This window comes from Thermobia domestica, chromosome 4 (assembly GCF_964235325.1).
Source record: "Thermobia domestica chromosome 4, izTheDome1.hap1.1, whole genome shotgun sequence".
Lineage (NCBI taxonomy): Eukaryota > Metazoa > Arthropoda > Insecta > Zygentoma > Lepismatidae > Thermobia > Thermobia domestica.
In genome coordinates this window covers 326,852,873-326,880,232 of record NC_137457.1, presented here as the reverse complement: position 1 = coordinate 326,880,232, position 27,360 = coordinate 326,852,873, and the positions used below count along the sequence as shown (strand labels likewise).

The 27,360-nt window shown below is 34.4% G+C and overlaps 1 protein-coding gene across 1 annotated transcript in view; it reads right to left on the bottom strand.

The window, feature by feature from the left end:
- Positions 1 to 20,889: 20,889 nt before the first annotated feature.
- LOC145683225 (uncharacterized) overlaps positions 20,890 to 27,360 on the bottom strand; it is a 114,746-nt gene continuing 108,275 nt past the window's right edge. The window contains exon 7 of the mRNA XM_081754592.1: positions 20,890 to 23,911. Within this exon, the coding sequence (XP_081610718.1) occupies positions 22,579 to 23,911 (1,333 nt within the window). The 3' untranslated portion in view covers positions 20,890 to 22,578. The remainder of the gene's footprint in view (positions 23,912 to 27,360) is intronic.

Here is a 27,360-nt window from a genome sequence, read left to right as displayed (position 1 = left end):
GATCCAGGATATGATCAAGGAAGGGGCTAAACCATAATTTGCCGTTTTATCCAGTGTAAAGCAGAATTGAAGCCCATTTTATCCAGTGTAAACCTCAGCGTCAAGGGGGGGCTATAGCCCCTTAGCCCCCCCCTTAGATCCGCCCTTGTATATATATATATATATATATATATATATATATTGTTACGGTTTATGGGCACAGTGGTAGAGCTCACTGTCTGTACCGGGCGCAACTCCACCAACTGTTACGAGTATGGGTGTATGGTGGTAGAGCGCACCGTTCACACCCGGCGAGTCTCCACCAACTGTTGTTATGGGTATTGGGGGTTTAGTGGTAGAGCTCACCGTTTATGTCCGGCAAAACTCTACCAACTGTTACGAGTAGTTGTGGTTAGTGGTTAGCGCGGGCCGCCGATTGGGAACCGGTGGCCATATACTAAAATCTATGGGGCTCCACCATAACTATGACGTGTGATAGAAACCACACAGTGCGTGTTCGTGACGAGCGTGAGCACACACTATTCCGCTTAAGACAGAATCATCAGGAACCCTGCCTTATACGGAGTTAAGAATCGCTTCTCTCTCTCTCTCTTCGCCCAGTAAGACGGGGTGTGAATAAATAACATCCCGTATTTAATCTCAGATAATCCTATCCTCATAGATTCGCTAGTATGAAGTAAGGCTGAAAGAGAAAACGCATCGAAGTCGTAGCTCAGTTAATTCGTTGTCGGTACCTGAATCTACCCAGGTTATATTCTACTCTAGGAGAAGTTCAATGAAGAGAGAAATTTCAGAATAGTAGAGTTTATTACAATGATAGGATAGTATATAGAACGAGTAGAAGCGAGAAGACCGAATGAAATAAATATTAAGTTCTCAACTCTTACTAAATTCTCAATAAATACTAAGGTCACAATCACTTAGTTGAAGCATATTCAAGTCTAATATTGTCTCTTGGCTATCCCAAACGACTAAGTTCTCATGTACGTCTATGATTCCATTATTCTCATAACTTCTGTTTAAGGTTGCGAAATAGAATAAAAATCATAAAAGGAGAAGAAAACGAAGAAACGAGTAAAGTCACGCTAAAGTGATTCAAGTCATTCCGAAGGGACATAGAAGACTGCTAGATCCAGGCTATGGGCAGGGCGAGGCCGGTAGCCAAATTGTAAGTCCGAAAACTACATCTTACAGAAAAACTCAGCGCAGCGGCTAAGTCCACACATACCTGATTGGTATCGGAGACTACCGGAGCACGTCTGATAGCCTTGGAAGTCGAAGAAGAAATGAAGACCGGAACTGATCAGGCCGTTTTCGTCTCCTTATATAATACCTGCCTAAGGTCGACCTTGGACAGAAAACGGTGGGAGGAATTGGAGTGGGAAGCTACAAAACAGAGTGGAAGGAGGGAGGTGGGGGTATGCTCCGAGAGAGCTACACTAGCGCCATGTTTCAACCTGGTGGATAAACGGCTAATCCAACCGACTGTATTTGCTACAGAAAAGCTTCGCTAAGCTTCGCAGAGTGACAGTCAAGTACAATGTACCGGTACTAGAAGTTTCAATAAGTCAACAGGAATCTCTTCTCGATCAGAAGAAAAGAACAGGCGAAAAATGCTACTATTGGGGGACAGTCATTTAAAAACTGTGCATCTATTATCCAAGATTGTGCAAATACTGGCCTTAGTGTGAGCAGCATTGTGAAACCAAGTGCACGCTACGAATCTATCGTTGAGAACGTTCATAAACTAGCTAGTAATGTCAATGAAGACGATTGTGTTGTTTTGACTGGTGGAACTAATAATAACCTAAGCCATCCACTAGAAACCCAGAATGTGTTAGTATCTTTAGAAAGAGCACTTGAAAGCACAGGTAAAAGAAATATTAGAACAGTAGTATTGTCAACACCCTATAGGTATGATTTTCCGCATAGGCCGAATGGTAGTGTAAACAGATCAATATTTGAATTTAATATGCAGGTGAAAGAAATAATCTCTAGAAAGTACAGCCATGTTAAATTTGTTAGTGTAGGTGCATTGCGTAGACAGGATTACACTAGTCACGGCTTACATCTAAATGCCAAAGGAAAGAAAAGGGTCTGTGATTGGATTATTGAGGCAGCAAATGCTTTTTTATAAGTTACGAGTTCTGCAGAAAAACGAAATTTGTGACGTGTACTTCACTTCCTCAAAATAAACATAGAGAAGTTTCCTATAATTGTTATGACAAAAAAAGTAATATAGGTTATGTGTGTTGTGGTATGTCCTCTTGTATCTCGGATCTAAATGTTGTAGATAATGTAAGTTGCCAAAGTAATACTCCCCTACTAAAAGCAGTAGATATAACTACCGGTAATGTTCCTAATCAAAAAGTAGAAGACGTAAGTGAGTCAAAAAATACCAGTCTCCGAATCCTGCACAACAACGTCCAAGGATTAGGAAATAAAATAATCGAATTAAAAATTATTTTGGAAAATGAATTAAGTGAAATTGATGTCTTGTGTATATCGGAGCACTGGCTGAATAAAGAAGAAATAGAAACAATTTCACTCACAGGTTTTAAGCTATCTGCGTACTATTGTAGGAAAAATATATCCCATGGCGGTATTGCCATATTCGTCAAAGAGGACTTTCGTATCAAAATTCTAAGGAATACCCTTACATTGAACGTTGAGAAAACTTTCGAATCTGTAGCACTTGAATTTTGCGATCATAATTTAATACTTATCTGTCTCTATCGCACGCCAGACAGTAATGTCAATGACTTTTTGAATAAATTAGAAAGGCTTATATCGGAATTCTCGTCCTCTAAAAAGTCGTTAGTAATTTGTGGTGATATTAATATTGATTTTTTACTAAATAATAGCAAAGAAAAAGAAGATCTCATTTCGCTCTGCACATCATTTAATCTGAAACCTATCGTCAATACTCCTACCAGAATAGGCAAAACAAGAATCTCTGCTCTTGACCAAATTATAATTCCACGTGATGATTTTGTATCTCATGTTGATGTACTAAACTAGGCTATTCTGATCAAAATGCTCAACTTCTCTATTTTTACACACAAATAATTAATAAGAATACAAACGTGGACGTGGAATGGTCTGAACAGCGTTCATTTACACCCACTAACGTAGCATATTTCAGATACTTGTTGAAAACTGAGTTGTGGGAGGATGTTTATATTGAATATAATGTTAACTTCCAATTTAATTCCTTTTTATGTATATTTACTCATTATTTTAATATTGCTTTTTCTAAACAAAAATTTAAGATAAATAAATCGGTAAATGTCAGTTCGAAGTGGAAGACTTTTGGAATAAAGGTTTCTCTAGAAAAAATGCGCTATTTACATCAACTATCCCGACGGTGCCGTACTCCCGTGTTTAAACGATACCACAAAATGTACAGACGAGTTTTACATAAGGTCATAAAACATGCAAAAATGTTAGAGAATGATACTTACATTGGGACAGCTTCCAATAAAATGAAAGCTACATGGCAAATTATTCGGAAAGAATCTGAGGAACGAAAACCCTCCTCTAAGATAACTAGCGTTTATTGTCAAAATAAAATTATTAAAAATCCGACTGAAATTGCAAATGCTTTTAACGATTACTTCACGAATGAAGTGAAAAAGCTTATCACTAATAACGTGAACAATAAACTACCTAGCAAACAATACGTTAGTAGACACAACGATATTTTCGAAAAATCATTCTTCTTGCACCCAGTAACTAGTCAGGAAATCTTAAATACTACACTGAAAATGACAAATAAGAGTTCTTCAGGATATGATGAAGTTCCTGATAAAATTCTAAAGCAATGCTCCTATGAAATTGCTGATATCTTATGCTTCATAGTAAATAACTCTTTTAGTAGTGGCGTTTTTCCTGAGGCATTGAAGCTAGCAGTTGTTAAGCCCTTATATAAAAGTGGCAAGAAAGATCTTACATCGAACTATAGACCAATATCATGTCTGCCTACTTTCTCTAAACTTTTTGAAAAACTTATGTATATAAGACTAGTTAGCTTTCTAAATAATTTTAACTTAATATCTCCTGCTCAAAATGGCTTTAGATCAAATAAGTCTACTGAAACTGCTCTTTACTCCTTTCTCTATTCTGCTTTAAATTCAATAAACGCTAAGAAATATACAACCGGCATAATTCTTGATCTTAGCAAAGCTTTCGATACAATCGATCATCAAATTTTACTTAAAAAATTGCAAGATTATGGTATTAGGGGAAATGCTTATGACTGATTTAAATCGTATATTTCCAACAGAAGGCAAACTGTTGAAATTAACTGTCAAACTCAGGGAGTAAGCAAATGTTATTCAGATACAAAAGAGTTAAAATTTGGAGTTCCTCAAGGTTCCATCTTAGGCCCTATTCTATTTTTAATATATATAAATGATTTGCCACAATGTTTAGACTCTGCTAAAATTGTTCTGTATGCTGACGATACAAATATATTAGTAACTGGAGAAACTTACGTTGAGTTATGTAATGCAGTAGATTCGTAGATTCCACCATGTCTTCCGTCAGTGACTGGATGGATAGAAATAAACTAATACTAAACACAACAAAGTCTTCGTGCATGTGCTTTTCACGTAGTAAAAAACGAGATAAGAAAACGCCCTTGTGTAACAATTAACGGCAAAACGTTGAATTACGTCTCGGATATAAAATTTCTTGGTCTTTGGGTGTCAGATACATTAGATTGGAAAATTCACATTCAAAAATTATCTAGTAAATTGGCTCAAACCTGTTACATGTTAAAGCTTTTACGAAATAGTGTCAGTCAGCATGTTCTGCTCACAACTTATTTTGGACTTTTTCATTCTAAATTGAAATATGGTATTATATTCTGGGGATCTACTGCACTGCTAAATTCCATATTCGTTTTACAAAAGAGAGCTTTAAGGTTTATGACCGGAAGTAAACCTCGAACTTCTTGTAAACTTCTATTTAAATTTCTTGAAATCTTACCTCTTCCATGTTTATATATATATGAACTTCTAAAATTTGTAAGAAAAGATATACAGACAGATACAAGCAGCTTCCGGTTGAACTCAGATATTCATATGCATAATACAAGACAAGCGTCTGATCTTCATGTAGAGTCCTCACGTTTAAAAGTACATAAGAATAGTACATTTCCTATGGCAGTGAATATTTATAACAAGCTTCCTTCCACTTTAAAAAACAAAACATCTGGTTTCAATAAAGCAGTCAAGTCCTACCTACTCGAGTACTGTTTCTATTCTGTAGAAGAATATCTCGCCTGTAGTAAATAAGGTTTAAAGTATATATATTTTGTATATCTATAATGTAAGGTTTTATTAACTGTTATGTTGTTTTATATCGATGTATGTAAATTAGAATAATGAAAAATTGTACCTTTTTTTGTACATAAATTCACACTATTTTAATACTGCATGTAGATCTAAATGTATACATATGTACACATTCAGTGTTCTTATGACGTGTCCAACTCATACGTTCACGTTGTGAACAATTTGTATGAAAAAGGATGAAAATAAATACAATACAATACAATACGATATTTTTGATATTACACATTTATTTTATTTTATTTTCTTATTTATTTTTTCACTTCCTTGTTTGTAGCCTTTTGTTACACAAGGTACAGTACGATTTATATTAATTATTTATGCATAATTTCCTCAGTCCTGAAGCCCCTTCTGTCGGCTTCAGCCGGCTGGAGGCCTATGCAACCAGGTTAACAGAAGTAATAACGCGTTCCCCTATACAGCCATCCCGAACCTCCTCCATCCCACCAATGCCTCCACGTTCCCCACAAGGAGCGCGGAGTTCACAATCCAGGAATCGAAAGCTGGCCATCAGGCTTGCGCGCCTTATGTAACAATATATATGTGAGTGAAAGAAAGTATCGGTTAGTATTTTTTGGATTCTACGGATAGTCCTAATCAACAACAAAATATTTTCTATATCAAAGATGTTTTCAAACTGCGCGTATTATTGACGTTCTGTTGTTGTTAATGGCGGAGGAAACTGCAGAAATTGTATTATTTATTATTGTATGAATGAAAATTTTGTTAATACACTTTTTAGTTAACGTTATAGTTAATGTAATGCAATTATTTGTATTTTATCATTTATGACTATTGCTTTGTTTAATTTCCTTTCATTACATACCGTATTATCCTTTTTTTTATAGTTTTCATTCTCTCCTACCTTGTGTTTTACTAAATTAAAACGGAAAAATCATGGCTGTAAGATGTTCGAGATACGTTATAAGTGAAATCCCTAATATGAACGTTTTTTGTTTCAGTATAACATATTTCACACTTAAATTTCGCAGATATTCATGCCCTTATTCTGCATCGCTTCCTACTCTTTTAGAGATGGTTTCGAATGTGTAGCATTATCCTAGTACATTCGTACGGTAAACATGTACTAGAGTGGGTGAAAAATGTGTAATCCTTAACACAACAGATATTATCGAACTATATCAAGGCAAGGTTCTAGATTACTGGTCCACCTTCCCATTAAGCAGTAATAAAGACACAAAACAAATTGCCCTGTGGGGCTCTAACCAGCCTTCACTCGTTAACGCTCACTCGGCAATACTGTGTAAATTAAATATATAAACTTTAGTACAGAAAAAAAAACAGATACCAACCTACATGGGGACCAGTCAGGCCCGTGTTGGGATGCTACAGAGGGCGATAGACAAGTCTTAAAAAAGGGTGCCTATACAATCGGGAATATATATATTTAATTATATATATAGGTTGTTTCAAAACAACAATGTCAACGTTTGGAAGGTGATTCGTGACACAAACATAACGCAAAAGTATACACCAACCTTGGTGCACAAGTGCTTCATTTCGGAGATATATGCTGCTGTATGCATGAGAAAATGAACTTTAAAGATCCATAAGTTCAAAATTATGGGACCTACTGCAGTCGGGTCAAGACTTCACTTAGGAACTAATATATGCGCTATCCAGAAAATGCATGTTTTAGAATCTTACGGTATTCATAAAACAATTTTAATAGTGGGAGTTTGGAGACGGACATATCATTTGAAGTATTCACCAACTACTTCTATAAAGTTTTTTGCAGAAGTACCGCAGAGTTGTAAAACTTAGATATTTGGATAGAGCACATACTACTTCCTACCTAAGTGAAGTCTTGACCTGACTGCGATAGGTAACGTAGTTTTGACGTATGGACCTTTAAAGTTCATTTTTTCATGCTTTCGGCAGCCTATAACTCCGAAAGGAAGCATTTGTGCACCCAGATTGGTCTACAATTTTTATGGTGTAATTTAATTAATGTAGTAAACGTCGGGAGGTGATTCATGTCCCCGAGATAGAATGAAAAGTATAAACCAACCTGTGTGTGGTAAAACCTCGGAGCTATGACAACCCAAAATTTTTCGGAAAAATGGAAAAACAGCCATAGGCGAGAATAAAATGTTCGATCGAAATCGGGCAAAAGGAAATGTCCATTATATTTAGTCGTAGATTCCACTAGCGTACGATCGGATATAGTGCAGTCACGGCGTAATGGTGACTACCAAAAAACTGGAGTTTCCCTTCGAGTATTTTATAAAACGTTGAATGAGGAAACTGAACAACAATCAAGTAGAAGATTTCAACAAATAATAATAATAATAATAATATTACATGGTTCAAGTTAGTAGAACACTTAGAATTTGAAAGAAAAGAGAGATGCACTTTTGTGATTGATCTATTTTGTATCAGCACAAAATAAACTCTCGGAAGAATAATTTAGATGAAATGAAGTCTCTAAGATATCACAGTTACATGTTCTAGGCTAATGGTGACGAATGATAAATGAACAGCTTCCTGTCCAAGTTACGATTTTGTGAAAATGAAGACAATAACTTTGCTTCAGAGTAAGTTTATAACGACTATGCATGAGACAGTCAGGTGGCAAAGATCATGTGCGATGAACAAGAGTACAAGGGATTCTTCACTTGACAAAAGTGATTCTCACAAATTATGTAAACACAATTTGTTCGAAAGTGAGCTACTCCTCGTAATACGTAATTGCGTGGAAGATAGTAATTTCGTGTAGAGAAGCAATGAAATTCGACGAAACACAAGCTATTGCGCGTGTTACACAATGATAGAAAGAAATAGTTTCAAACTACCGATTTATTCTGTTTCATATAAAGTGGATAACCGTGAAATACTCAGAAGTACCTTGTACAGTATTTGTGCAATGCAGTTTGCGTACACGAGAAAATTGTGAAGAATAACAGTTCACAGTCAGATATTGTCCACCGCTGACCGCATTGCAAAGATGACATCGGTGAAGCCAATTTTTTTTTACCGTGCAGTTAAACACATCTGGAATTTCGGAGATGACTAACGCAGCTTTACTAACTCGAACATCAAGTTCTTCGGCTGTCGTGGCTGGTATTGCAAACAAAAAGTGTTTCATACACCAAAACTTCGAGAGGTGTGAGGTAGTGTGAACGAAGTTGTCATAACACATGTCTTCCTCTCCAAATCCATCGATTTAAGAATGTTTCATTTAGGTAGGTCTGCATATTCCTGTCAAAATGTGCTGGTGCACTGTCATGCTGGGATCACATCTGCTGTCCCACGTTCAAGGGCACATATTCTAACAATTTTGGGAGAACATTACGAAAAAACAAAAGATACATTTCATTTCATTTCTAGAACACTGCCTTCAAATTCAACTATCCACAAGGTTGCGAGTTCTTCCGATTTCCGGTATCAGGATTTTTAGTGGTAAAAGGTTTATTTTTTGTTTTCCTTAAAGTACTATTCGACTGTCTTATTAGTAAACTCACTCTAAACAAAAATAAATATAATAAATAAATAAATTATGATGTAGGGAGGAACCACTTGTTGTTCTTTAGCAATTCATAATGGACACTATCCTAGGGTCAACAATGCCCCGCCCACTTCCCATTTCCAAATGTACAATCTAGTATACCCTCTCTGTGTTATTAAACGTGGGACAAGATTGCATTTGATCAGTTTTTTTATTTATTATAATTTTGGAGGTACTCAATTTCTTTTCTGCTTATTCTAAAATTTGACTTCCGTTCTTTAATCTTTTCTAGGCCTATATGAATTCAGGAAACAGGTTTCCTCCCGAAACACCGCGGAGGGAAAGATATTTAAAAATGATCGAAAATAACCTATTTTAATCTCGAATTTATAGTTTTCGGGGACGATGAGAAGAACAGTGGCACTGCCGATGCTGCTTAAATTCAAATTCAGCCCCGTAACTTGGGGGAATATACATAAGAAATGATAGAAAATGACCAATATCAGTGTCGAATCCATAGTTTCCAGGGTCGCTGAGATGAACAGTGACACTTCCCATATAATGCCCCGCCACATGGAATAAGAATAAGAATAAGAATTATTTATTGTCGTTAAACAACATGATGTTGTAATAGACAACGTCAAAATTTAAGTTTGCGTACATATAATATTTACAATTTTAATTAATCAATACAATATTTTATATTTTACCTAGTAATACTTTTCTATTCTAATACTGAAATTTCTTCCGTAAATTCTGAAATACTATATATACACTTTTCTAAGAGCCACTTTTTACAAAAACATTTAAAATTTTTAATCTCCATTTCTCTCACTCTAGGTGGCAACAGATTATACAATTTCATCCCTATATATTTATAACTATTTTGAGTTTTGCACAGCCGTACATGGGGAATATTTATTTCATTTTTGCGCCTTGTATTGTGTGAGTGAACACTACTTCGAGTAACATAATTTGTACAGTTTTCTTTGATATAAATAAGACACGATAATATGAACATGGACGGGATGGTCATTATTTCAAAATCTTTGAAAAAATGTCTACATGATTCTCTCTCTGGAATTCCTGTTATCGTTCTTATCGCTCTTTTTTGCCACTTAAATACTGTTTGTGCTCCGGAAGAATTACCCCATAATAGTATGCCATACGACAGATGAGAGTGAAAGAAAGCATAATATGCAGTGATTAATAGACTTTTACTTACAGATATTTTCAATTTACGTAACACATATACTGCCCTTGATAATTTTTTACAAAGTTGCATAGTATGCACATTCCAGTTTAATTTCGTATCTAAGTATATCCCTAATAGATTAACTGAGGAGCAGTCGTTTGTATCAGTTGTGGAGCTGCTGAGATGAAAGTATAACTTCTCTGTTTTATTATGGTTCAAATTTAATTTATTGTGAAACAGCCAATCAGTAGATTTATCTATTGCTTTATTATTTTTCGTGTGTATTGCGTTTATATTATTATCTTTCGTTATAAATGTAGTGTCATCGGCATACATAACAGTGGTTTCTAATAAGTAGTCAGGTAAATCGTTAATGTATACCAGAAATAGAAAAGGTCCAATGACACTTCCCTGTGGCACTCCTGTTAATATTTCAAGTACGTTTGACTGTTTATTTTGTACACACACAACTTGTTTTCTACTTTCTAGATAAGACCTGATCAATAAGAGCTCAGTTCCTCTGATCCCATAATACTGTAATTTCTGAATCAGTATTTCATGTGAAACAGTATCAAAAGCCTTACTTAAATCTAATAATGTTGCGCAAGCGAATGAACTGTTTTCAAAGGCATCAATTACCTCAGATACAACTTTTTCAACAGCTTTAGTTGTGGACATACCTTTCCGAAACCCATACTGTGCACAGTTAATGAGATTGTTATTTTCAAAGTACAGAGTTAGTTGTTCTTTCATGCAATGTTCAATAATTTTTGATACAATTGGTACGAGAGATATTGGTCTGTAGTTGCTGGGACAGTTTTTGTCCCCTTTTTTATGTATGGGAATAGTAACCGCAATCTTAAGACAATCTGGGAACACTCCTTCTACTAGTATCCAATTAATTAAGTGTGTAAGGGGTTCCACTATTACGTCTATAATATTTTTAATTGTACTATTAGTAAACCCATAATAATCCTCGCTACCAGATGTCTTAAACTTACGAACCACTGACAAAATTGCTTCAGGTGTTACGTTTGTCCATTTAAATGTCAAGTTACTAGTTTGATTTCTACATGAACTTAGAATACTTTTGAAGTCTATAACATCGTTTTCTGCGGACTTAGAGATACTGCTTGTATTACCATTTACATACTTAGCACTACTTACAAAGAATTCATTAAAAGTGTCAGGGGATATTGATATTGAGTCATTTTCTTTTCGTACCCCTATTTCCCTGTTTATAATTGTCCACCCTGCTTTACATTTATTTGTATGGTTTACAATAAAATTGTCGTTTGCCTTAATTTTTGCCGCACTTATTTCCTTCCTGTAGCGTCTTTTAGCTCTGATGTATTTTTCTTTTCCCACAGGACAGCCCGGTTTAGCCCTATTATACCAAGCAATGACAACCTTACGAAGCTCTGCTAGTTCTGGAGTGTACCAGTTACTAACATTTTGCTGTAATTTGTTTGTAGATAAGTTATAGCATTTAAATTTTCTTGGACAGCATTCGTTTAGGCATCGTGTTAAATTATACATAAAAAATTCACACGCTTCTACTACATTTTTACATCTGAAGAATATTTGCTGCCAGTCAATTTCTTTTAATTTATGTCTTAAACTACAGATATTATCTAAACTCAGTACTCGAAAACTCTTGGTCACCACCCTAGTATTATTGTGTTTGACAAAGGGGTATAACACCCATAGGCCATCGTGATCTGACAATGAGCACTGTACTACACCACACGATAAATCATTTCTATATACATTTGTAATAATGTTATCTAAACAAGCTTCCTTTCTTGTTGGCTGATCATTTAGAAAATAAAAGTTATATGATCTAAGTATATCAGAAAAATAATTCTTGGTAGGAGTATCAACTAAAACATTGATATTTACATCCCCCAGATATAATATTTTATATTTATCATGCTTACTTAAGTAGTTAGTAAGGTCTTCCCAGCGTGCAAGAAAGACATTGACATCCGTATCTGGTGTTCGATAAATTGATACCACAATTGTTTTCGCGCTAGGAAATGAAATTGCAACTACTTCAAATTCCCCCTCATAGCAGAAATTATCTACGTTAATAACAATATAGTCAATGGTGAAGCCATCTCTTAAATAAATTGCTACTCCTCCATGGGTAATTCTACTTCTATAATAGCTTGCTGCCATGATATAATTTTTAGGTACATATAGAAGTATTTCTTCATTTCTAAGCCAGTGTTCATTAACGCAAAGAATTTGGCACGGAAATGAGTCAAGAAAAATTTCAATTTCAATTAATTTGTTTCTTATTGATTGTACGTTAATGTGGAACAGCAAGATATTTTCAAAGTCACAATTTATAACACCTTTCAGGTTTGAAAATAGACCAGAGTTACTTTGTGCTAAAATTATATCATTTATGTTTCTAACATTAAGAAGTCTAGTTAAGTTAGATTGTTTAATTCGACCAGCTTCATTATTATCTATTAGCTCAACTTCTTTTGCTGTACCATTATATGACTCTGTAAACAATTTTCTATTGTTTTTCGTGCACCCTTGTATAGCATTATGTTGAGGTTTACCTTGCTCCGTGCTAGCTAGATCTTGCACGTTCTGATAATATACATTTGTTACATTGTAGTCACTGTTACCTCTATTGGCTAAGTGCTTGGAATTATTATTGGGACTTGCATTAAAAAACTATTATCATCATACTTTTCTAGGAACCTTTCTTATTCTATTTGATTTTCGCTGAGTTGGACTAGGCACACTTACATTACCTGCTTTTTCAAGATTTTCCACAGTACTTTCAGTATCTGCGTGTATTTTTTGAACGAGGCAGATCCTGTCTAATTCCCTTTCTTTATACGCATTAGTACTGTTTACATCAGAGCTGACAGCAACGGTGGTCTTACTTTTGAGACTGTTGTTAAATGGTAAAGCTATAACACCAGTATCATTATAGGTTTCCGATTGCTCCACTAATACACATATTTTATCAGCCATGCATTGTTTCCCCTTACCGTTTAGATGCAGACCATGTACGGTATGGTATTGTCTAGGATACATACTTATGTCTAGTACCTTTACATTTTTGAACCTTCTGCACAATTTAATGATTTTTGCATTTGCTGTATCAACTTCCTTGTTTACAATTGATGTACCGATTAAGTCATGCCGATGAGGCAGAGTAGACACAATTACATTTGTTTGTGTAAGATTTGGCAAGATGTTTCTCAAATTCCTAACCACGTTGTCAGCTTCGTTTTTTGCCACATCATTTGATCCCCCAATTATTACTACCATTCCATTCCATTCCATTGTTTATTCATCCATGTCGTACATTATTGGTCAGAGACCAGTACATAGGACTTGTCAAATAATAATAAGACATTTCAATATAATTGATTTACATTATTTTACAAACTATCACCCAAGTATTCATTAATATGATAATACATTTTGTTACACAAAAAATTAAATAGTTCATTTTTGAAATTTCGTATGTTTTTGATATTCTTCAAATAATTTGGGAGCTTATTAAACAACTTAGCGGACATAGGAAGAACACTTCTTTTGGTGCACGCATAGTTTTGGTATGCTGTGAATATGTTATTCTTTTGTCGTGTGTTGTATGAATGTACATCGTCAACATGAAGAAAACTACTTTCATTTCTCTTTACATATATGATACTTTTGTATATGTACAGACAAGGCACAGTTAAAATTTTATTTGACTGAAAGACCCTTTTGCATGAGGACCTTGGTGATAGATTAAAAATAGATCTTATTGCCTTTTTCTGTAGACGAAAAGTAGTAACACTGGAATAGGAGGCTCCCCAGAAAATTATTCCGTAATTTAACAATGATTGAAACTTACCATAGTACAATAACAGCAAAGTTTCTTTTGACACTGAACCACGTAGTCTATAAATGACAAAACAGATACGACTTAATTTGCTGTTTAGCTCAGTAATATGTGCATCCCATGTAAGCCTATTGCTTATTGTTACACCTAAAAATTTAGTGGATTTTGAATAGTCTACATCAGTTGAATTTATCACAATGGGTGGTACTGTTCGAGGTGTACATGAGTAATGAAAATTTAGTGCTTTTGTTTTCTTTGCATTTATCAGCAGTTGATTCTGAGATGTCCATTTTATCAAACGCTCCACAGTTTGTTTTAATTTACTTTCTAGTTCAACTGTATTGTCCGCTGTTACTATGACATTTACATCGTCAGCATATAGTACAATATGTTGGGGATACATATATTGAACAAGATCATTTATGTAAAATAAAAAAAGAATTGGCCCAAGAATTGAGCCTTGAGGAACACCAGCAGAGATAGTAGCAGTTGTGGATGAAAATGTGACTTGTTTATTGTTAATTATTTTTTGTATTTTGACTACTTGTTTTCTGTTTGTCAGGTACGAGCGAAACCATTCATGTACTACACCCCTAATACCATATTTCTGGAGTTTTGCCAGTAGAAGAGAATGTTGAACACTGTCGAATGCCTTGGAGAAATCAACAAATAAACCTACTGCATATATTCCCTTATCAAGTACTGTAGAAACCTCTTTAATAAAGTTAAACAACGCTGTATCAATTGATTTGTTTTTTTGGAAACCATGTTGAGAAGACGAGATTAGGTTATGGCAGGATATAAAATTTCTCAAGCGCGATAACATTAGTGATTCAAAAATCTTCGAGAAAACAGACAAAATAGAAACAGGCCTATAGTTTTGAACATCATAAGTATTTCCTTTTTTGTGCAAAGGTATAACTTTTGCAGTCTTCAATCTATCGGGGAAAACGCCTGATTCAAATGATACATTTACAAGAAAGCATAGTTGTTTCACTATTAAATGCGCACTCTTTTTTATAATTAGGGATGGGACTTCATCTATACCTGCAGAACGGGTACTAGAAAGCCTTTTGATACAGTCCAACAATTCTTCTTCAGTTACCGGAGTTACATACATACTATGTTTGTTGCATGGAATATTTGACTCTACAGCGAGATCCAACTTTCCAGGTGGTAAATTCGTATTAAGAAAATACTGATTAAAGACTTCAGTAATGGCAGCAGGATCAGCAAAAGAATTATTTCTATAATTAACTTGTGATATTTCGCGCATTGGAACAGTCTTTGATGAATTGTTTATTACGTTCCACGCACCTTTCATTTTGTTTTTGTATCCGTGTATTATAGTGTCATTGTGGATTCTTTTGGCTGTTCGAATAACATTCTGATATATTCTTTTGTATGTTTTTATATGGGAAATAACTTTAGCTGGTAAATTAACACAGGTTTTCTTAAGTTTATGATAATATATAAGCTTTTGCTTTGAAACTTTTATTCCTTGCGTGACCCACTTTTTCATGTTATTAAGATCTTTCCGTAACTGTAATGGAAATGCTATGTTAAAATTATGTAAGAAAACATCAACAAAATAATTGAATTTGTCATTAGCACTAGGTAAGTCGTACAAGGGATTCCAAGATTCACGAGATAATAGAAAACAAAAATAATTTATATTTTCCGTTGAAAATAATCTGGTTGTTCTCGTTATCGGTTTCGGACTTCCCTTCACTATTCTCTCGGTTGGTATTCTACAATAAATGGCTTCATGATCAGAAAATCCAAGTTCAGTAACTTCAAACAAACATTTAAGATTATTTTTTGGAATAATAATTTGGTCGATAGCTGTCTTTCCTTGACGAGTAGGTACGTTAATAATAGTTTGTAGTTCATATAAATTTAACATATCTTGAAACTTAGATTTTTCAGTTGAATTCTTTAACCAATCTATGTTTATATCCCCACAGATAACTACACTACTAAATTTTCTACGTAAGTTCGCTAGAAGTTTCTCAAAATTTTTAAAGAAAATTCCTAAATCACCAGAAGGGGTCCTATAGATACACACAATACAAATATTTAACTCTTGAAGTTTTGATGCGACTACCTCGCAATGCATTTCGACGCAAAAATTCCGAACGTCAATCTCAGTTGCATGTATATAAGAGCGAGCAAAAATTGCGACACCACCTCGACTTTTTATTGTACGAGAGTAGTGAGTAATAATATTAAAACCGTTTAAACTAACCATATTAACGATATTTGCATCTAACCAGTGCTCACATATACAAAGAAGCTGTACATTTGAGAAGTCGCTTTCCAACAATACCTCCAGAAGATCAATTTTGTTCCCTAAACCTTGCACATTATGAAAAAGAAGGTGTAAAGAGTCAGTATTTCCTACCATAAAAAATCATCGGATAACATCTTACGCATTCTCTTCCGTCGTTCTATCTTTTGAGCATTTTCAGTTATGTTATTACAATCTTCTGCTTTATAGATTGAACTACTTGCCCTTTGTATCAAGCTAATCCTATCAATATGATCTACTCCTACACTACCACACTCTGCGTTAATATTGGAGTATGTATCAAGGGTCTTGCATACGTTATTGCTAATGTCTCTTACTACAGGTGCTAGACTTTCATTATTGTCTAACGATGCTTGCCATGGTAAAGGGATGACGCTTGTCGAGACTACAGATGATGATTCTACAAGTTCAGCAAATTTATTACACATTGAACGTTTTCCAGTGTTGTTCAAATGTAGTCCGTGCGTAGTAAAATTATCCCTTTCCATAGAGCCCAAATCAACGTACCTTACATTACAATAACCTTTGCATATTTTGGAAATTTTGCTGTTTGTTTGTTTTAAATGTACATTAACACAGGAGTTACCGTCTAAGTCATGTCTATGTGGAATACCTGCTACAATTACGTTAGTGTTATTTAACATATTTAGACACTTGTACAGATTTACCACAGCTTTGCTACCCTCACCACGTGCAACATCGTTCCCCCCGCCAATGATTATTAGTGTGTCTTTCATGCTCATATCCTTGCATAGTGAACCACAGTCTCTCATTGTTTCACTCATGGTGGCACCCGGCTTTGTGATACATGACACTTCATAACTGTTGCTTAATACGTCTTTTAACAGAACCGCTGTGTTTCTGGCATGACTGTCCCCTAGAATTAATATTTTCTTATTTCCACTTTGTTTGCTATTCTTCTGTCTAGGGTGACGTTTTTCCTCATGCATTGTTTTCATAGGTATGTGTACCGTTTCTTGTTTACCTTGCACACTTTTTACTTTTCGATTTTGATTTGTTGTCACTTCGATGTCCAGTAGCTCATACCGGTTTTTCACTGGAATTGAGTATTTGGTTTTCAACACATCCTTTGTTTTGGCCTCACTATTTTTCAATCTTTTAGTTTTATTTACATTACTGCTACTACATGCTGCCTGCGACTTCACTTCTTGAGTAACACCTTGCACTGCAAACTTAACCTGTTCACTTACTTGTTTTACATTAAATCGTAGTTCAGCATTTTCGGTTTTCAAATAATCCACTTCACTTTTTAAGGCACACAACTCTTCATACAATATACTCAAAATTTCAGATGAAGTACACTCACATTTATCACTTTCTTTAATAGGCCTGCCTCGATTGTCATTTGTTTCTGTTGAATTTAAAGCTCGCATATTTTCTCGGCTGAAATGCGCAACAACTTCCATTTTATTTTATTCTAGCAGTGTTAAGTCTTACAAGAGAGTTTACAAAATAAACTATACAAAATAAACTATAGGAATATTATTCCTAAACCTATAGGAAACAACATCTTTACCACCACCTCTCACATCAACCACACCGCCTTGAATCAACCACCGTATCACACTTTGACATTTGTTCACCTTTTTGTACCAAGCAGCTAACTACCTCACTTAAACCAGCTCCTGGTTTAACGAAACCACTAGTTTGCATGTTCACCTTCTGTTCTTGAATAATTCTGGCTATACTCCTTGCATGGCTATCGCCTACAATATATATGTTACCCCTTCTATTTCCCTGGAAACTACTTTGTCGTTTTTGACTTTTCTCTACTTTATTTACATTTTTGTCTTCTGTTACCGTCTTTTCATTTTTTCCATTCTTCACGCTTTCTGCAGTATTTTCCTTTTCACCTGTATAACTATTGAATTGTTCTAGAACATCAAACCTATTGCTGAGACGTATTTTATTTTTGGTTTCATCTACCGTATTGGAAATACTTTGCGCTTTTCTACCCTTTGATTGTACTGTCTTCCATTGTGTCCTATAACTTGCACTTGTTGATACCCTTCTGGTGTCGGATGTTCCTTGTACTTGATTTTTAATTGTTTGTCTAGGCACATTACTAGTGTAGTTTAATCTTCGGGAATCAGAATATTTAGCACTATTTGGTTGTTCTCTATTTGTATCATTATAATGATTCGGATTTGTTGTGGTTTTGCTGTGTTCAATTTTGGTTTTGTGTTCCTTCACCACTTCACTCCAGCTGCTGCACTGTTTCGACTTTGCACTACCAGACTGCGATTCCGCACACCTTCTATCACTACACTGGTTCATTTTAAGATATGATACTTCCTCATTTAGAATTTCAATGATTGTACGAAGGGTTGCAATTTCTTCGTAAATCTTCGTTATTTCTTGAGGAAAGATTTCTGTGATTTGAACGTTTTCCCGATCGTCATTTGTTTGCACTTCACTCACAGTACTTTTAGTAGTTTTTTGGCTATTGATAAGAATAGAGTTAGTTACGCTACTCGTGTTATTTTCCTGACCACTTAAACACATGCCTATCCCATTGTCTAGTCCAACTGTTACCCTGTGTTCAGATTTTTCATCATTACATCTACCGGGTAAATCTCCTCTTCTACTGTAACTCGCCATATTGCCTCTCATTCTAGGAGGAGGAGGAGAATATATATAAAATCATCAAAAATGACTGACATTAGTGCTAAATTCTTAGTTTTGGGGTCGCTAAGATGGCGAGTGATACTTCCGATGCCGTTTGAACCAATACTTAGCCCCGCAACTTGGGAAGGGAGTGGGTAGAGATACATGAAAATGATCGATACCTGAAAGCGCTTGAGTAAAGTAAGAAGTGACTGACTAACGGAATATATTATTAATTTTTGTTATTTAAACACAGTGAAGTGGATAATTGAAGATAGTCCAGCAGTAATGGCTTCTCAAACGTGAGACAGTCTTGCGACTGTATAGTGCTGTGAAATTGGTTGTCACTGTTTATACTGCTAGAACAGTCAAAAGAATGTAGCCGTAATTAATCTCTACTCCAACAGAAAACAAAAATTGTGCTTTTGTGGTGGACAAATAAAGCTCTTGGTTTTAATTTTATAACTTGTTTTCAGTCGCTGCATACCTGTGAATATCTGAGTTAGAGAAGAAAAAACACATCCTCTCCTTCATCACGTCAATTCTGAATGAAACGTCATCAAAGCCAAGTTCACATGACACGGAACTGCATGTCACAGTGAGGAAAATCTCGTTCCTATTCGTTCTTTTTATGCATTCGAATTACGAGCAAGAACTCACTTGTAGATTAATCTTGTTCAAGAGCTGAAATTATGCTCCCTAGTACTTACATATCTTTATGCATATCACCCACTGTTCTTTTCTCCTTGACTTCGACATTTGCTTACATGCAAACAATTGAAACTCAGGCCACGAAAGCGCCACATTACGATAACTGATACCAACTACTTGCTGTGAAATGTACAAAAAAAATCAATAATTTCGTATTTAATTAGGACATGAATAACAACTGCCAAGAAATGTGGGCGATGAGCTCTAATGGGTAGATCTTGCAGAAATAGGAATAAAAATAGAAACTGGATCCTGTTGGCTAATGACAGAAGTTAATGGAGAGCTTTCGTGAACGCAACATTGGATCTTCGGGTTTCATAGGCTACAGAGTTAGTTACTGAACTTGTATACAGGAATTTATATCCATATTTTTTCTTTATATATTTGTTCATATTAATCGTCAAGATAAGTACATTGTGATTGTATTATAGAACTCGTCTGTTCAATCGTGTGTGTTTGGAACATAGTAGCTACGCGAGCGAAGTGAAAATTCAGAATATTTTCGCACCACGTATGTAGATTGAATATAAAATCCGTGCTAAGTGCCAAAAATGAAAACGTTTGGTTTAATGTGAAAATGTGACCTAGTGCGTAACACTACTCAATGAATCACCAGCTATCTAGTATTCACTGTGGAAGCAGTTGAAATATTCCCCAGAAGAATGCGCGTGCCTATATGTCCCGTCAGTTCTGAAGTAGCATCTCACGTGTTTACTCAATATTTTCGTTTCGGCATTTAGCACGGATTTTATATTCAGTCCACATATGTTGAGCGCCTTATTTACATAAGATATTAAAGTGGACTGTGGTTGCTGGACATTTGGATTAGAACAATTTAATATCAGCGATGCAAGTGCTATTTATGAACATGATTTGTTGTGTCTGCTGTGGAAATAAATACAATTAATTTAACAGTTGTCATTATTTAATCAACGAATGTTGATGAACTGGCAACTTACTTGGTGATCATCATTCAATTTTAAATCTCAAGTAAATTTCATCATTTTCTTTAACATAATCAGAAGCTGGAATAGAAGCTACTAATATTTTAACCTTCATTTCATTGAACAGTACTCTAAGCAATGTTAAAATGAACTAATAGTTCAATAAAATATTAACGACCATCAGTTTGGAACTTTTAAAACGTCATTAGAAAATATGCTTTATACTAGTATTACTCTATACATGTATTAAGTAATAAACTTGTGACAGCTATCATGTTGTTAGTGAAATTATTTGTTTAACCTGTCAATAAAATATTATATTTATTGTAATTGTATATTAACTTTAAAGTACATTCTGATACATCTACATGTTTCATACTGACACTGAAAAATCATTAAGTATAAAATTTCCTATTCTACACGTGTATTTTAAGAAAATAATCAATACACATAGACTATAACAGTATAAATGTAATCTGAATTAAAGTAAACATGATCATCTTATATAGCATACATAATACAGATTTTATCACAATATTAAAACATGCAAATGGAAAATACTGCACCAACCAAAACCAGTTTGAAACGATATAGTTTTATTAGTACATTATCTTCATTAGTACTGTTTCAAGCTGTTATAAGGCTAAAGTAGTAGAAATACGTCATTATAATAGTAGCAGTCAAGTGGATATAATGCGTTATGTACAGAATCCTTTTGTATTTATAATTTACCTTTGAAACCTCGTTTGTTTTGCTGTTTCAAACGACTAATTTTGCTACGATTGTAAAGAGTTTCCATCACACTACGTTGATCACCGATATATGTCATTGTACAAAAAGAAAATGACTACATATGTTTTAAGTCCTTTTTCACAATCTGTTTTCTTGAAACTTTAATTTTGCTAAAGATAGTTGCTACTGTCGCACTGATAACAGGAGAAATTCATACTTTAAAAGCTCCAAAACAATGGTAATGTTTTCGATGTTGGCAATCGCACGGTGTGGTTTTTTGATGTTATTCACGGGTGTTGTTAGCGGGGACCGAGGGACGCGTCCCCCCAGATTTTAATCAAATATATTTAAGAAACTATTCTACTTTCTATATATAACTTCTGTCGGAAAGAGGATTTTGATTCATTCGATCTCGATTTAAAAAGCTAACGATGCCAGTGTGTTATAACGATTTACACGCTAAATCTGAGAAATATTTTTTCGCATGTTTGTATGGCTCCATTCATTTTAAATTGCAATCCTATCGTGAATCATTAGCCCCCCTCCTCACCAAAATAAGCAAAACCCAAAAAAACTGGACTTATTCGTTTCTTATTGGAAATATTTGATTTAGATACATTTTAATGCTTGAGAACTAGTGCTACAATAGAATTTGCTAAAACTGAAATTAGCAAATTGAGACAATAATCATTTTTTGTCCGCTCTTTTCGAATTTCTTGTTCTTTTCTCCTCTAAAAGATATGCTGCTATCACAGTGCTATAGCTAATTAATTTTGTGAAATAAACATAGTCTTTTAATAGACGACCGAGGAAACAATGAAATGCTAAGCTAGGCTTCGATGGAGATCGTTAGGCGTCCTTTGTGGCTAGTTGACCTTTCAAAAAGGTATCATACAATCATTGTTACAGATACTATAAACAAAAGTTCCTAGTTTCATATCAACTAATATAGTGATTCAAAGTATTTGATTATTTGTGGATTGTTTTATGATATAATAGGTTAATAGATAATTTTGAAACTGAACTGACTACCCCGAACACAATAAGCCTTTATTTCTGCTTATTCTCTTAAACCTTAAGGACTTAATATATCTGCTATCTTCGCTTCATCACCCGAATAAAAATAATTCGAAAGAAGGAAACATTACGTAGCAGAAATGTCATGCTATACTCTGCGATCTGTCGCGAATATAGATGTACTTCTGAGTGAGATAGTATTTTTTCGTAGTATTTGTCTCAGAGTAAAATAAGTATTGAAAAAAATAAATTAAGGTTACTACATGATATGAGGTTCATCTATAATCCCTTCGATTGAAAACTTCGGTTCTCTGTAATGACAGACATGAATTCGTACATCATAATAATACATTCATTTATTACTATGCACTTTTAAGTGTTCAGTCATGGCAGCTTTATGGCAAAAGCTTGTACAACACTGTTTACATTTATAAGATTTTTCATTCGTATGGATTAGCATATGACGTTCTAAGTGATGTTTGCGACGAAAAGAAACACCACATATGTCACAAGAATAGGGTTTTTCTCCGGTATGAGTTCGCATATGTATTTTTAAACTTTGTTTATAACGAAAAGAACTACCACATAAATCACATGTGTACGACACTTTACTACAATGTATTTTCTTGTGTGATTTCAACGCAGTTTTCTGAGAAAAATTCTTACTACATATATCACAAGACCAACGTTTTTCACCAGTATGAATAGACACGTGTTCCATAAGGACATACTTTTCACGAAATGTTTTGTAGCAATGGTCACATTCAAACGGTTTTTCTCCAGTATGAATCGACATATGGTTTTTTAGTGAAGCCTTCAAATGAAACTTTATTCCACAGTTCTCACATAAATAGGGCCTTTCGCCAGTGTGAAACACTATGTGCACTTTCAAATCACTCTTGTTACGGAAAGAACCGCCACACAGATTGCAAAAAATCGTCTTTTCTTTTGTATGGTTATGTATATGTATTTTCAAACTGTTCTTACTGCGAAATGCCTTACCACATTTCTCGCACGAATACTTTCGATTTTCTGTGGTATGAACTGACATATGTACCCTAATATTACCCTTAGAGCGAAAACTTTTGCCACATGCATCACAAGAATATTGTTTTTCACCTGTATGTATTAGCAGGTGTTTATTCAAAGTGCCCTTCTCACGAAAGGATAAACAACATATATTACACGAATACGGCTTGACACCTGTATGAATTAGGATATGTTTGTTTAAAATGCTTAACTGGCGAAAGGATAAAGAGCAATGTTTGCAAGAATATGGTTTTTCATTTGTATGAATTAAGAAGTGATTTCTTAAATGACTATTACGACGAAATGATTTTCTGCATAACTTACAGAGATACGGCCTTTCATTACTATGAATTAGACTGTGTCTTTTCAAAGAACATTTGTGGCGAAAAGACAAGGAACATTTTACACAGGAATACGGTTTTTCCTTTGTGTGGATGAGGATCTGTGATCTCAAGTTAGTAGAAGATTTCCTACATACCTCAGAGGAAAATGAATTTCGATATTCATTCGCTACCTTAGATGATTCTAAATTATTTCTGAAAGGAAAGTTCGTACCATTTTCTTCACTTGAACATGCGTTTTCACTTATACTCGGTAACAGGGAAGTTGGTAAATCAGTCATTTCGTTTGAAGATTTGCTCCTTCCAATGCTCTCCCTGCACGAATAGAACATATTGATATGAATAAATATTCTGGATGATTGCTTATTCTTTATAAGTTGTGGATTGTATCAATGTTGTTTTTGCGCCATAGCACTATAGCCTTTCCGAAAAATATAGAAAATAACAATAAATAATTACAGTATACAGAGGTCGTATTGTATTGTATTGTATTTATTTCGTCCTTTTTTCATACATTTAGCACTGTAATACAATGCATATGAAGCGGACACGTCATTTATATATGAATACAAAAGTAAAAGAAACAATAATAGTGAAAATTACGTACACTAGGTTAGTAATTAAGCCTTACTTCTTACATCTTATTACAGTATACATTTTACATGGCATCATTGTTAAAAATAAACTTAGCAATTATTACTTGCAGTGTATTTAGAAACCCTCCAACAAATATGTAATGCTAAAAGCAAGTAATGACATTCATTTACTGTACATCCTGTAACGTTTCTATTTACTTAGCAGTTCACGTATTCCTCTACCGAGTAAAAGCAATGTTGTAATAAATATTTTTTGAGTTCTTTTTTAAATTTAGCAACAGAGTCCTGAGTTTTAATTTCTTTCGGAAGTTTATTGTAAAGCATGATACCCGCGTATTTACATCCTTTTTCATATAATACTGTTCTGTGTTCTACAATAGAAAAGTTTTCTTTGTTTCTTGTGTCATGATCATGTTGCTGTTCTACTCGCATAAGGATACCTTGTAGGTGTTTCTTTACAAATATCAATAGATTTAAAATATACAAACAGGGTACTGGAAGTATACGAAGTTTTTTAAATATTGGTTTGCAATGATCTTTTGGTTTAGCAGTTGCCATCAATCTTATTATTCGTTTCTGTATCGTAAAGATGACTTTGGCCTTGTGTGTATTTCCCCAAAATATAATACCATATGTTAAATTCGATTGGAATAATCCAAAGTAAATTGTTTTTAAAGTAGACTCTCTTAAAACATTTTTAAGAACTTTAATTGCGAAATATATTTGGTTTAATTTTTTACTAAGCTTAGTTATTTGCACATCCCAAGAAAGATTTTTATCTATCCAAATTCCTAAGAACTTAGTTGAGTTTACATATTCTATTTCATTATTTTGAATTATAATGTTCCTAGGATGTGCATGTTTGTTGCGCATGTGATGAAAATTGATTGCTTGAGTCTTTTCAATATTTAATTTAAGCTTATTTTCTTTAACCCAGTGAGAGATTTTACAAAGGATTTCGTTTGCATTACCTTCAACAACCTCATTTGTTTTACCTTTTACTATAATATTAGCGTCATCTGCATAAAGGGATGCTTCTGCTGGAGCAATATTACTTGGTAGGTCGTTAATATATATCAAAAATAATAGCGGCCCTAATACGGATCCTTGTGGCACTCCACATGTTATTTCTTGTTTCTGTGATATGTAGTGTGTAGCTTAGTTTGTATCCCTGTTATTGTATGTAATTTCTACTACTTGCTGCCGATTTTTCAGATACGATTGAAACCATTTGGATGCAATGCCTCTTATTCCGTAATCTTCTAGCTTTGAGAGAAGATTTCTATGTGACACTAAGTCAAATGGTCTCATTTGTTTCTATAGCAGATCATATTAGCTCTGATCTGCTATTAGATCTTTTCGCATTTTTTTCTTCACCACCCATAACACTGACAAGACAAACATATAAAATTATAATCCTGTTGTTCAAGAACATTTATATTCACATTTTTTAAAAGAGTGAATGCATAAATGAGGCATTAGATAAGCAGATGCTTGTTTCAAGTCGTCGTGAGTGGTCATAACTTCTGTAATCTGTGGTAATGATTCTAGATTAATTAAAATTAGTAATTGAAAATTGCAAATTAATTCAGCAAATAAAAGCGATGACAAAAAGCGTGTATACCGCAATGTTACTGTATCACATATTTGAAATAAGGTCGTTATACTAAATTCTGGGCAGCGACTTTCTCCTCGCCAGCTGGAAAAAAACGGAGGGTACTTTTTTTTATATCTTCATGGTAATATCCTCATCGGGAGGGCTTTATATGCCTGTCATTCACAAACTTTAAGGACATAATCAACTACTAAAACAACGGCCGAGTAAACAGTGATTGCCAATCAAATAAGCGATTAGTAAAAGACGACCAACTCAAAAGTCTGAAAGTTATGGAATAATTGAATTTCTTAGCTGAGTTCACTCGAATCATTCTAATGTTCCCTGCCACGTGGCTTGAGGTGCAATTAATAGTTCTATGTATCCTACCATTATTGAATATTGCTTATTGAAATTTCTCAATCATTTATTGCTCCTATTATGGATACACTAATACTGAACATCAGTAAGAGGATTTCATTTCACTGTGTGAAAATATAGTAAACTCTCAAACTATTCTAATACAATACTCAGACTTGAAGTAGTACATTTATAACTATAGGTTGGAATAGAAGAATAAGACCAAAGATATAACCTCTTCTCCGGATGCTGACTCTATATCAATAATCCATTACACGCTATCTTAACTATTTTTGCTCTATTGAAAATAATATTGAAGCCGGAACTTCTAATTGATCTACAGTATATCATTTTCTTCCGCAATACAGAAAGAACATCAGAGGTAAAATGTTTCTAGTTATCTACTTCCGTTTTATTTGTAATCAGGGGTGAAATTGATCTGAAAAGATAGGTGGCGCATGATGTCACACCATTTCTCATGAATATCTTTGCCCATTATAATTTTCTTAGGAAATTATGGGCAAAGATCTATGGGGACACCATAGATGTATTTTGGAAGTGTGGGTATATCGTCCACCTGCGTTCACCTCATTTTTACCCCTGCTTGTAATGTGGTTCATTGTATTAACCAAAAAATTAGATGTTCACCTATTCTGGTTTAAACAGATAGGTAAAAGAAAACTTACCATTTGAACGCTGAATATGTCACAAAACTGCATTTCGAAATCGATTCGAATTATGGAAGTAAATATTGAAACGGAAATAGTAGTAAATTTCAACTACTTCCGGTTTTGGAAGAATGTAGTTTGTTGTGGTGGTATGTTCACTTCAGACGCTGTCAATTGTTGAAAACCGCTTGTCACTGTCTATTACTGTTCTTCTTGTACAGCGATAAACGTTGAAACGAGAAATGCTTGATTTTCGGCACTTTCGATTTGAACAGAGGTTTTAAAAAAAGAGAACGGATGGACACATCGGACGCTGAATGGGCTGCAAAAAACAACTTCATATCTTTTTTCGATTCTGTTTTATGTAAATTAGCATTGGAACCAGAGCTCTTAATAAATTTTAACCACCATCGGCTCCTGTAAATTTCTGCAGGTGGTAATATTTTTTTAGAGACGCTAAATAAATTTCCAAAGATTGTCTATCGCTATATGTTACCGAGTTTTACGGGAATCAACATTGCAACTGAAAAATGTTAATTTACATTT